General features: G+C 41.8%; 1 protein-coding gene across 1 annotated transcript in view; it reads left to right on the plus strand.

The window, feature by feature from the left end:
- Positions 1-13,138, plus strand: part of ttn.2 (titin, tandem duplicate 2) — a 178,306-nt gene that overhangs the window by 36,052 nt on the left and 129,116 nt on the right. The window contains exons 43-56 of the mRNA XM_074694523.1: positions 2,672-6,511; positions 7,243-7,521; positions 7,762-8,325; positions 8,571-8,852; positions 8,947-9,225; positions 9,302-9,583; positions 9,688-9,966; positions 10,240-10,527; positions 10,625-10,903; positions 11,016-11,297; positions 11,404-11,682; positions 11,829-12,107; positions 12,425-12,703; positions 12,796-13,083. Of these exons, the coding sequence (XP_074550624.1) occupies positions 2,672-6,511; positions 7,243-7,521; positions 7,762-8,325; positions 8,571-8,852; positions 8,947-9,225; positions 9,302-9,583; positions 9,688-9,966; positions 10,240-10,527; positions 10,625-10,903; positions 11,016-11,297; positions 11,404-11,682; positions 11,829-12,107; positions 12,425-12,703; positions 12,796-13,083 (7,779 nt within the window). The remainder of the gene's footprint in view (positions 1-2,671; positions 6,512-7,242; positions 7,522-7,761; positions 8,326-8,570; positions 8,853-8,946; positions 9,226-9,301; positions 9,584-9,687; positions 9,967-10,239; positions 10,528-10,624; positions 10,904-11,015; positions 11,298-11,403; positions 11,683-11,828; positions 12,108-12,424; positions 12,704-12,795; positions 13,084-13,138) is intronic.

Consider the following 13,138-nt stretch of genomic DNA (forward strand, 5'->3'; position numbering starts at 1 on the left):
GACCGCGTCACAGACAGCAGGTGTATAATCCAGGAGAAAACAGCAGGCCATTTTAATCTGCTCATCACAAATGCAATCCAAAGTGATGCTGGGGAGTATAAGTGTGTAATACAAAACACAGCTGGTTGTATTGAAACTACTGCGCTGCTTAAGGTGTTTTAGATGCTAAAGAGTCACTAATACTATCTTTTTAATGCCATTTTATTAGATGTTTCTAATTCCTGTTTACAGCTTTAAGCGTCTGTGCTTTAGTGTCACCAGTAACAAGTTGGTGAAACAGAGCGATTCAGACCAAGTTTCTAACTCTTAGGCTTAGAGTTTTCAAATTAAATTAGGTTTTATTCTTTATTTATTGCCAGTGTTATATGAGGCATATTAGCATAGACTGCCATAACAAAGAATTTAAAAAGTAAGTTAGCAATCTTTACCAACTTTAAACTATGTTTGGGCAACTAGATTGTTGTCCTTTGGGTTAAAACTGTGAGCAAGTAGTTTGTTTTAGAAAATCTTTGATAAAAATGTCCAGTTAAAAAAGAAGCAGAAACATAAATCAGCAGAACATTTAGATGTTGTCTAAAACTTTACACACAATTGTTTTAAACATTTGTTTTGGTAGAGAAGTGTGGTTTTATGCTGCTGATGTTATCTTTCCAAGCCATTCACAGCAAACTGCATTTGTTTTTCTGTATCTAACTCAACAAGCTCAAAAAAAAAATGTTGTAAGATGTCTGTTCGTGAGATAGTTTTGTCTAAATCTTCTGAAGCATGTTGTATTCACTTGAGAAAATTAGAATGTCTTCCATTTTCTCTGATAAGGCAAATACTGGTGCCTTGACACCCCAACGCCAGCCATAACTTAGGACGCTGAGGGATATGCCCTAAACTTTTGGTTTAATCCAGTTTTGTTTTGTTTTGTGTTTGAGGCGTTGGGAGGTACTAAACTTAAAGTAACTAATACTAAAATAGTATTGTTTATTTTTGGCATCAGTTGGAGTTTCTTAATTTTTGCACTGGTGCATTTATGGCTCAGCAGTTTTTTTATAGCTATACTTTTTCTCATCAGCTTGACATTGCATTGTTTCTTCAGGATTCATCTTAAGACTGACCTGTTATGACTTAAGAGACACTGACCCTGGAGTGTAATCGAGACGTTAAATCTTGTTTCAGAAAAAGGTTTTTTTCTTTTTTCTTTTTTCTTTTTTTCTCAAGTGAATCCATTACATTTCTACACAAGTTACAATAGATTTCATGCCAGTGACAAAGAGAGGAATGAATCTGCCCTCATAATCCTTAAAGATAAATACTTTTAATTACTACATCATAACATTTCAATCTACAAACTCTAAAGAATGTATTGTGGTGTTGGTTACTTGAATGATTTTGTTTAATGTTTGATTTTATTGCAGTTACTTTTTTTAATTTCTTGTGTGTAAATGTTTTGCAGCATGTTAGAAATATTTTTGCAGAATTTCAAAACAATATTTTAAGTGAGATTAACAAATTGCAGAATAATTAATGATATAAAAAAATTAAAGCTGTGAAGATTTTTAAACTTTGGGAAGATGAGTGTTCATGTCTTGTAAATATGTGTAATTTTAGGAGTGAATGAAAGTTATTTACCAGTATAATAGGTTTATTAAAACTTTTCTGGCTCAAAAGTAGAAGGTCATGGTTTCTTTGTACAGACGTCATGTTGGTTTGTCTTAGAGTTTATAAAATAAAACATTTAAATGTTACATTGTTGCCTTTGTTGTGATTCGCTGTGTTGTAGCTGTCATTACCATATTGAGACTTTTTTGTTCTCCTTTCTAAGTAATAAAATCCATGTGTTGAAGAAATTTTCACTACCTGAGATGTGATTTAACCTCTGAAGACCCAGCTTCCACATATGTGGACATTACATTTCTGACTTTCAGACCCATGATCCTTTAAAAAAAACAACAACTTTGACCTATTAGCCATATTTAGGGACCGGGACAGTGCCCACATCATTGTTTGGTGATATCACAACATTTCACCAATTTTAGTGAAAAAGACAACGTATTAAATTTCAATAACACTAATAACAAACAGCTAATAGAGAAGTCATAACAAATAATCAAACATCCCGTACAATGGCCAAGTTCAGTTCTTATACTTATTAGGCCTTACTTATTCCAAATAGGAAAGTGAATGAAAAAATGCACACCAGACAAAAGCTCAGGTCTTAAGAGGTTAAAGAGTGAGGAATAAAAACTTTCTTAATTGAGTCAAGGCCCAAAAATATACCTGCTTTTAGGGAAAATACTTTTTTGTGATTTTTTTAATGTCCAATTAGGAAATCATGCACAAGCTGGTTTACTGTTTACAACACTACGATCTTATCTGTAATGTTCAGTTGGTAAATTTGATAATTTCATAGATGCCATGTTGTTCAATAAGATATTTTAAGTTTGTAAGTTTAAACATTTTTAAGGGTTAAAAATAATTTGTATACACTTTTTTCCACAAAACAGCAGATTTTAGGGATCCCACTGCTGGCATTTGATGGATATTCAGAAGCAATATAAATACTTTTTTCCAATGCCGTACTTACAAGCAAAAAGTAGACTTAATGTTTTTAAATAATAAATTGTTCATATTTTTTGTGTTGTGGATATTGTTATCAATATTGCTCATTATTTCCTGACAGAACGTTCTAGCACCACCATCACCACTGTGGAAGAACAAGAGGAAACCTACTACACTGGTGTCCAGTTACCGCAGAAAACAAAAACACTTGAACTCAAGCCAGAGTCCAAACGCTACACCTCTGCTTTAGAGAAGAAAAAAGAAAAACCAGTTTTCCTCACCCAACTCTCCCCAGCATCTGTAACTTCAGGGGAGACAGCCAGGTTTACGGTCAGAGTGTCTGGCTTCCCAAAGCCAACTGTGCAATGGTCTCACAATGGGAAGGTGATAAAGAGCTCCTCTATTTACAAGCTGATAGAAGAGAAGGAGGAGTACACATTAGTTATCACCAAGGTTACATCTGAATATGAAGGCGAATATTCTTGCACTGCATCAAACCGATTTGGCAAAACTACCTGTACTACATACCTCGAGATTAAAAAGACTGATATAAGCCAGGCAGAGAAATGGGTTGAGAAGATGTTTAAGGTCACAGGTCAGCCTCCTAATTTCACAGTTCAGATCCAGCCTGTGAGATGCTCAGAGGGGGGAGAGGTTTCTTTTAATTACAAGGTCAGTGGTGACCCAGCCCCTGATTTGAAGTGGTTCAAGGGGGCTTTTCAAATCCAGCCCAGTAGAAACTGTATTATTGTAGCCAATCCAGATGGATCTGGCTTCATCAGTGTTAAAAATGTCAAACAGGAAGACAGCGGTTTGTATACATGTAAGGCCTCTAACCAATTTGGGGAGGCATCTTGTAGTGCTGAGTTAATCGTGTTCAAAGAATCAGTCTCTGTTTCTCGAAAACAGGAGCAAATGACAGTGATTCAGAAGAAAGGATATAAGGTGTCGATGACAGAACAGGCAACAGAATCTCGCTTGTACCAGGTCAGCCTTCCAGGTCAGGACAGAGCTAGACCTGATCAGATGGTCTACACTATCGGCACTGAAGACCGGCAGATAATCCCCAGTGAGCAGGTTGGCTCCCTTAGAGAATTAGACATCTCTGCTGCCACCATTCATCGTGAGCAGGTGACTCACCAGGCAGCAGTGCTTCAGTCTCATGAGATAGAGGAAAGGGTGTCTGTTGTTCCCACACACCCACCTCAAGTTTCAGCTGTTCCAGCGAAACAGCTTCACATGGCAGCATTTACTTCCTCTGTTGAAGAGAGTCAGGACCTCACAGAGCAGCACTGTGATCGCATCCAAAGCCCGGAGGTCATTGAGCTTCAAACCGCTCGGGAAAAGAAATCAAGGGTAATGTCAGCTGTTGCTGAGGAGCTCACTCAACTTTCTACAGTCAGCACAGAGCCGCTGGCAGACAGACAATCTGCTACAGTTAAACCCACTTCAGAACCTAAACCACTTGTCAGTGGGCATCAGGTTGAGTCCCAGTTGTCAATCTTAAAAGAGCAGTCTCAGGAAATACCTAGACCTCAAGACGAGAGAGGTTACAAAGTAAAGGAAGGTATAAAGATTTTATACTCTGCTCAGTCCTCAGAGAATCGGGTCCTTGCTGAAGGTCACACGAGTGAGCTTGCAACAGCAGATTCTGCGATGAAGTCAACCGTTGAGAAAGAAAAGCACCGTCCTGTCTTGGCCTCAGTCAGTGAATCTAAACAAACCCTGTCCATGGAGACCAAGTTCTCCATGCATAGACCGTCTGAGGAAACAGCCCAACTCAGCAAGGATAAAGTAATGAAGGCAGCTCTTACTACTGAAGAGAGGCGATTACTGCAGGCTGAGCACAGTGAGCAGCTGCAAAGTCTGGACAGTGCAATGTCCATTCAGTCGCAGGTAGAGGGGGAGCAGTTGCTGCACTTACAGGTAATCACAGAGCAGGACCTTCTTCCCTCTGAGAAGAGCTTCACCTGTGAGAAACCAACACCAGAGCAGGCAGGAACCAGGAAGAGTCCCACTCTGCTGCACACTGTTAGCCAGGATGAGCAGAGGACTGTAGTTTGTGAAGACACATCAGAATTTGAATCTAAGGCAAGCACCATGACCATCAAACCCCAGAAAGAGGCTCCTACCCTGCTGCACCTACAATCAACCCATCCTGTGGAGGCACTACCAAAAGAAGGTGTTCTTGTGATTGAGAAGCCTGACCAGCAGGTGGCAGCACAGAAAAAAGAAAAGACAAGAAGTCATGCAGCAATTTCAGAGGAGAAAACAGAGCTCACAGCAGATTACCACAAAGAGCTGGATTTATCTGTGACAGGCATTCAGTCTCAGCTCCGAACAGAGCCGAGGCCTCAAAACATCCTCCAGCTCTCATTCCAGCCAATGCAGCTTCCAAAGGAAACACCACTTACTACTGATGTCAAGCAGCAGCGAGCTTTGGTACAAAGGGAAGATAATTTGAATGTGTTGCAAGTTACCACAGTGGCAGACAGCCTGGCCTTGGACGCAGGACATACTGAGAATCTTACAGATGTGCAGCAGTTCACCTGCCAGACAGTTGTAGAGCCTAAAGTTCCCACAAAACCAGTTCAAGTTGAAGAGAAGGAGATCTCCACTGAGAGCAGTACCCTTCTAGAAGCAGCACAACAGGACTTTGCCGTTCAGATTCAGGAGGGTCAGTCAGTGAGGCAGTCGATAGTGATGGATGAGAAGCGTGTTTTAATGGGTGAGCTCTCTCAGGAGATAGGCAAGTCTGAATCCACTAAAGTCGTCGCCACCACACAGCCGAAACTGTCTCTTATGGTTTCAGAATCGAAAGACAGCACGACACTTCCTAAAGAGATGACTTTTGTCATTCAGGTTCCTAAGCCATCGAGCCTGAATATACGCCATCAGCTCAGAGATGCTCTTCAGTCAGCTGTGGCCAGTGATCAGCCAGTGTTACTGGCTGACGTCTTAGGGAAATTACAGACTGTAGAAGTTCAAGAAGTCAAGGTTAAAAGAGAACCAAAGCGGGCGTTGTTTACTTACCTAATAACAACAACAGGCGCACCCATGGAGATCACACTGGCTTTTGAAGGTAACTATCCTCAGACAGCTGACCTCAGGACTGAGCTCCAGGCAGCTTTCCACTCCATAGTGTACCAGGAAGCCCATGTGCTCACATCAGATCAGCCAGGCACTATGCAGTTAGACAAACCTCAAAGAGCCGAGGTATCCTCAGCTCGCTCTAAGCAAATGCTCTCCTCCACGGTAGAAACAGTGAGAGTGAATGAGAGCGCAATGGACATCAGTGCTGTTAAATCGCAAGCTGCTGCACTTAAGACTGAGTCAAAAATGGCCATTGAATGTGCTGCAGCTGAGCAGAAAGTTGTGATGCAAGAAACAAAAGCAGCTAAGATGGAACAGTCTGTTTCATCCCAGATCCAGATTACCACTGAGGCTCACATGGCTTTTGAGCAGTCATTGCAGGTATCCAAGCAGGAGGTGAGGTCAGTAACAATGAAGAGCCGCGAGAGAGATTCAGGAGTGGCTGTTGCTACCACAGCTCTGCCTCCCACCACTACTATAACTGAACAGGTTGTGGATGTAAGCATCCAGAAGGAACACAGAGAAGAGATCTTCAAAGAAGAGATCTTCAAAGAAGAGATCACAATATCTAGAACAGAACAGAGAGAGTTCCCTACAATAGTTACCTCTCTTGAAGACTTATCCATTGAGGAAGACAGTGAGGTAACGTTCAGCACGACCATTAAGTATGTCACAAAGGTGAGCTGGTTTTTCAATGGGCAATTGGTGAAATCTGGCAAAGAGTTCAAGTGTTCCAAAGACCATGACACATACACATTGGTTATCAGCAAAGTTGTCAAGGAGAGGCACCAAGGAGAATATGTTTGTGAGGCTGAGAATGAAGCTGGCAGGACTACAACATCTTCAAGGCTCACTGTGGTCTCAAGAGGTTTGACAATAGGAAAAATCAATACATCATCATCTCATTCATCCATTTTCTCTGAGAATGACTAATCATCCATATATATCAGGTCATTCAAACCCTTCACTTTGGTCCATTCATTCTTTTCATACTTCAGCTTGAGCACTTTTGCAGGTCACTGGGTTGTACTAACTCACCATGTTCTGTACGGTCAACATCACTGTTTGGTAAATAGTTACCTGAAGACCAATACTTTCACAGCTGTGCAAGTTGAGCTTTAAGCATCTTGCTCTAAAGGTTGTCACAGTTCTGGCCTTCAGGTAACTTGTGTAGTTAGTCTTTCCATGGTCACTCTGGCATGTTGGCGGCATCTGACCAATTTCTTGTAAACCCATGATGTGTCACATTTCTCAAGGTCCATTCTCTTCACATCTTCAGTGTCTCTCTGCATGCTTCAAGAGCTTCAACTTGACTTTCATCAAGTTCAGTTTGCTCCATCTTTCACCAACTTTGTTTTTCCTCCTTGAGCCTGAACCCTCGCTCCATGAGAATTGCATGTAATGACACGATCTTCTTGTAAATTTATTCTGAAGCTATGGGGTTAAGGTTCAGGCTCATTTTTTCTCCTCCACAGTCACTCCTGAGTTGTCTTCCACCATTCCTCAACCTTTCATCATCTCTGTGCCTTAAATGTTTTTCAACCATTTGTTTACTTCATTGCTAACATTTACCTTTTGATTTGTCTGGGTGTGCCACAGTGCCACCTGTCTTCAGGCAGAAAATCACACCACTGGAGATTAACGTCGGCAGCCACGCCAAGTTTGAATGTGAAGTCGAGGATGTTCCAGGTGTGACCTTCAAGTGGTACAGATCAGGCGTTGAGATCCGACAGAGCGAGAAGTACAGGATCATCAGCCGGCACATCAGCTCCTCCCTGGAGCTGCTGAACCCAGTCAAAGCCGATAGCAGTGAATACACCTGCAAGGCTTCAAACCAGCACGGCACTGTCAGCTGCACTGCTTCTCTTGTTGTAACTGGTAAGACCCTGATGGGATCCTTTTCTGAAATCATCGCTTTATGTTTCAGTGTGTTTGAGAGAGAGAGAATTATATTTTGCATTATGATTATGAATCATAATGATGCAGTGTTGTAATGATTTGCTAATGAACTGGATCAGTCCGTAAACTGAGATTGCACAGCATCAATTTTGTTGTTCATGTTTTTTCCACATTTTGAAATTTGCTCAACTTTTTGTATGTTTCACCTGCTCTCCATAGAAATATACCCACCGGTATTTGTATCAAAACCAGACCCAATGACTTTATATGTGGGGAAACAAGCTGTGTTCCAGTGCTCTCTCACTGGATCTTCACCCATGGACGTTGTCTGGCACAAGGACAACATAGCGATCTCTTCGGAAGGGAACTATGTCATGAAATGTGAAAAGAACAAGTATTCGCTTCACATTAAAAGTCTAGCGCTGACTGACCAGGGAGTGTACCTGTGCAAGGCCTCCAACAGTGTTGGCACTGCTACCTTTACCACACAGCTCAATGTCATCAACAAGCCCAGCTTCGTTAAGACCATTGAGCCAGTGTCAGCTGCTGTCAATGACCCGCTGAGACTGGAGTGTCAGGTGGATGAAGACACTGGTGTGACCATCACCTGGACCAGGGATGGCAAAAAAGTCCACCAGAGTATGGACTGTAAACTGTCCTTTGAGGACAAGGTTGCTGTTGTTGAGATACCCAAGTCCAAACAGAAGGACTCTGGGAAATATGTTTGCACAGCCACGAACGAAGCAGGAAGCTCGTCCTGTGAGGCTGTGATTACAGTGCAAGGTAAGATCTTAGAGGTGATCTTCCAATTAGCCTTAATTAAACATATTTCTTGAGATGAGCAGGTGGATTACTGCTGACAACCTTTCCCCGCCAACCGCAAGCCAATGCTAACACTATGCAATGCTTTCTTTTTTGTCTTTTTCTTTGCATTCTTTTTCGCACTTTTCTGTCTGTTGATTTGTTTCTGCTGTTTCTTTTAACCCTGCCGAAAACTCTTGGTGACTTATACTGAACACTCCTTTCAGAGCCCCCTTCTTTTGTCAAGAAAATGGAGCCCAAGTTTATATGGAAACAAGGTATAGCTGCTCGCTTGCAGTGCACTGTTAAAGGATCGCCTGAACTAAGGATCCACTGGTTCTGGAATGAGAGAGAAATTAACGATGGAGAAAAATATAAGATCTCTTTCAAGAACGGAGTTGCTTCTTTGGAAATAATTAGCACTTTAGTAACAGACAGTGGGAGTTATACCTGTGAAGTGTCAAACAATGCTGGCAGTGAGAGCTGCAACACCATTGTAGCTGTTAAAGGTTTGTCAAATATTGAATTTTCTCATTGGTTGCTGATAAGTTTGGAAAATTTTGTTATCAATTGCATAACCTTGCTTACTCTTCTGACAACCAGAACCTCCATCAATTAGAAAGGATCTGCAGACAGTAGAGACAGTGAAGGGAGCAGCAGCCCATCTGGAGTGTGAAATCACAGGAACAGCTCCCTTTGAAATCAGCTGGTTAAAAAATAAGAAAGCCATCACCAGCGAGCAGAAATATAAGATTATCTCACAGGAATCATTGGCAAGGCTGGAGATCCAGTCCTTTGAAAGTGCGGATGTTGGAGATTATCAGTGTGTTATATCCAATGATGTGGGCAAAATTACTACTAAGGCTCAAGCTAAACTTAAAGGTTAGTAAATCTGAGCATTGTCTGAAGTTATCTCTGATGCTTTGAACTCAGTTTAACTCCCAGTGTGTTTTTATAGAGCCACCGTCTTTCTCAAAGAGGGTTGAGAGTGCGACCGCAGTGTTGGGAAATTCTGTGAAACTACAGGGAACCGTTAAGGGTTCAGTTCCCATCACTGTTAAATGGATGAAAGACTCTGAAATACTGAGAGATGATGATCCAAACATCAAGATGGTGTTTGAGAACAATGTTGCTAGCTTGTCGATAACAACGGTCGCCATCAGTCATGGTGGCAAGTATTCCTGCCAAGCAGAGAACGAGGCTGGCCAACAAAAATGCGAGGCTACCTTGACTGTGCAAGGTTAGACATCTTTGAACTATTGATACTCTTACAGAGCTTTACCTCTTGTGTTGAGGTACTTGTGTCTTGACTCTTGTTTAACTAATGGGTCTGTCTTATCCCAGAACCTGCCAGAATTGTAGAACCTGCAGAGTCCATTAGTGTCACTGCAGGAGATTCAGCCACTTTGGAGTGCACAATTTCTGGAAGCCCAGACCTGAAAGTGAAGTGGTTTAAGGATGGCAAAGAGATGATCAGTGGCCGTAAATATAAGATGACCCTGAAAGACAATATTGCCAGCATGAAGATTCTTACAGCAGAAAAAGGAGACACTTCAGACTACAAGATGGAGGTGTCCAATAAAGTTGGGAAAGACCAGTGCACATGCTCAGTCACTGTCTTAGGTTTGCCCTTCGTTTCTTCTTCTTCTTTGACATTTGATGTTTTTCTGTTTGATGATGAAAAAGACTAAAGATTCAGAAAACAGCTTCTTACTTCAAGTTCAAATAATTATTGATAGTTTTGAAGCTCAAGGTAAGACAATGTGACCCGTTTTTGGGATTCAAATTAAGCTGGGTGGTTTTGTCAGGAAATAAGTGGTTGAAATTATTTCTAAATTGTATCAAATACAGTCCGAAGTTTTGTTAATGCATGAGGTGTTTTTCTTTGACAACCAGATCGGATAATGCCTCCAACTTTCACCAAGACCCTGAAAAGAGTCGATGGTAACATTGGCAATGACGTCTCTATGGAGTGTAAGGTGTCTGGGTCCCAGCCCATGACCATATCTTGGTTCAAAGATGACAAGGAGATATTTTCTGGATCCAAATTCCAGCCAGAGTTCAAAGACAGCTCTGCCACACTGAGGATTGTCCGGCTGGAGAAGGCTGACTCTGGAGTTTACAAATGCAAAGCCACCAACTCAGCTGGCTTTAAAGAAACCAGCGGCACACTCTATGTCAAAGGTTATGAGTGCTTATCTGCTTTCATTTGTTGTTTAACATCCTTGAGTGATTTCATGCTAACGTGAAATGCAAACTTTGTTTTATTTGTGGCCCCCAGAGCCCCCAGCATTCACACTGAAACCAGAAAATCAGGATGTTATACCAGGAACCACAGTTTCCTTCAAAGCAACCTTCACTGGAACAGCACCTTTGGCTGTTAAGTGGTTCATAGAGGATAAGGAAATTGTCACTGGAAGTACATGTTTCATAAAGAAAGATGCCTCTTCAAGCTCTTTGGAGCTTAACTCTGTGAAACCCAGTGACTCTGCTAAATACACTTGCCAAGTGTCCAATGATGCTGGAAAGGTGGACTGCACTGCAGTCCTCTTCGTGAAAGGTGCTCGTCTTCAGTGCTGTGTGCAGCTGCATGAAATGTCTTGACATTCTTTGTCTTCCAGCACTAACCTAATGCCTCCTGTCTGATAATCAATGTTAACCTCTTCTCTCAGAACCTCCTGTGTTTGTGAGGAAGCTCGAGGCAACTAAGCTTATCACCAGCGGCGACTCTGCTAGGTTGGAATGCAAGGTGACAGGCAGCCCTGTGATCAGCTTTAAGTGGTTCAAAGATGAGATGGAGATCAGCTCCAGCCCCAAATACAAAATAGCCTCTGCTGACTTGGTGGCATCTCTGGATATAGTCAGCTGTAAAGTAGAGGATAGTGGAGATTATGTCTGTGTGGCTTCCAGTGAGGCTGGCACTGACCGCTGCAGCAGTACACTGACAGTCAAAGGTTGGTTTACTTTTTACATATTTTGTTGAAAATACCTGTCACATGTGTGCAGTCCTTTGAAAAGTCAGGTTTAATGTGTTGACAAGTTGTTGTTGTTTTCTTCTAGAACCTCCATTGTTTGTACGTAGCTTGGAGCCCAAAGATGTGGTTAAAGGCTCTGAGATGATGCTTGAGGGCCAAGTCTCTGGCTCAGCACCTTTCACTGTGTCGTTTTATAAAAACACAAAGCCAGTAAGGAATGATAAGAGACACAGGATCACTGTAAAGGATGACCTGTTAGCCCTGCAGGTGCTGGCTGTAGAGGCAGGAGATGTTGGTTTGTACCAGTGTACTGTTGAGAATGAAGTCGGAAAGGTCTCCTGTGATTGTCAAGTGACATTAAAAGGTTGGTGTGGATTCTCTTCCTCACTGTATAGTTTCCATATAAAAACTTTGAATGAAAGAGTGAGTTGAGCAGAATAGAGTAAGACTCTGGAAGACAGATATCTGTAAATAAAAAGCCATAATGATATATACATCTTTTCTCTCTAGAACCGCCTTCATTTGTCCGAAAGCTGGAGAACCTCAGTTCTTTAGTTGGCACTGAGGTTTCTCTGCAGTGCACTCTGAAGGGCTCAGAGCCCATGACTGTGGCCTGGATGAAGGACAACCACGAGGTCAAAGAGGCAGAAAACATTCATATCACATTTGAAAACATGACAGCCCTGCTGCTCATCACAAACTTACAGAGCAAACATGCTGGCAAATACTCATGCCAGGCCCAGAACCAGGCCGGGAGCCAGACATGCTCTTCTGTGTTAACAGTCAAAGGTTTGTTAAGATACTCATAAACTCATATTTGATTTGTCCTTTTATTGCCTTCCTTATCAACTCACGGAGTCACAGATTGAATTTGCTCTTTTGAGAAGTGTCCTCAAAGGACCAAGCAGTTTGACCCAGTAGAAAACCGAGCCAAGGTCCAAAGTGCATGCATCCTCTGAGAGTGCAATTTGTAACTATGAGACAGCTCAGTATGAACACACAGGAAAACTTGGGACCTCATGAGTTGATAAATATTAAATTCAAGCTCAGAATCTTTAGTCTGTCAGTTAAAGTTTCATTACTGACTGCTTTCTTTGACATCTCAGAGCCAGCTAAGATCACAGAGGAGGCCAAGTCAATCAGTGTGACTCAGGGAGATCCTGCCACACTGGAGGCCAGGTTCTCAGGCACAAAACCGCTGAAGGCAAAATGGTTTAAAGCTAGCAAAGAGCTGACTTCTGGACAGAGATACAAAGTACATAACACAGACACCAGCTCTGTGCTAAAGATCATCAGAACTGAAAAAAGTGACAGTGGCGACTACACTTTTGAGGTTTCAAACGATGTTGGGCAAAGCTCCTGTGAAGCCACACTCACCATTCTTGGTTAGTTCTTGATACTACCCCCAAAATTTTAAATTAGTTTTATTTTCTCACCTAAAACATTGCTACTCACTTTTTTTTCTCCCCCTTGTTAGATCAAATCATTCCACCATCCTTTACTAGAAAACTGAAGAAAACAGAAGGTATCAAAGGATCATTTGCTCATCTCGAGTGCCTTGTTTCTGGTTCCCTACCAATAACCATACAATGGTACAAGGATGAGAAGGAGGTCCAGACTGATGAAAAACACAAATGCACATTTTTTGAGAATGTTGCTTTTCTGGAAATCTCTGATCTTGACAGTAAAGATAGCGGTAGCTATACCTGCCTGGCTAAAAACAAAGCAGGCTCTGTCCAGTGCTCTGGGATCTTGTTCGTGAAAGGTTTGAACATGCTTCGTTTTTCTGAAATTTTAAACCAGTGAATGTCACAGCAATA

Source organism: Halichoeres trimaculatus, unplaced genomic scaffold (assembly GCF_033239565.1).
Source record: "Halichoeres trimaculatus isolate MK-OKI-2021-1 unplaced genomic scaffold, fHalTri1.1 fHalTri1_scaffold_19, whole genome shotgun sequence".
Classification (NCBI taxonomy): domain Eukaryota; kingdom Metazoa; phylum Chordata; class Actinopteri; order Labriformes; family Labridae; genus Halichoeres; species Halichoeres trimaculatus.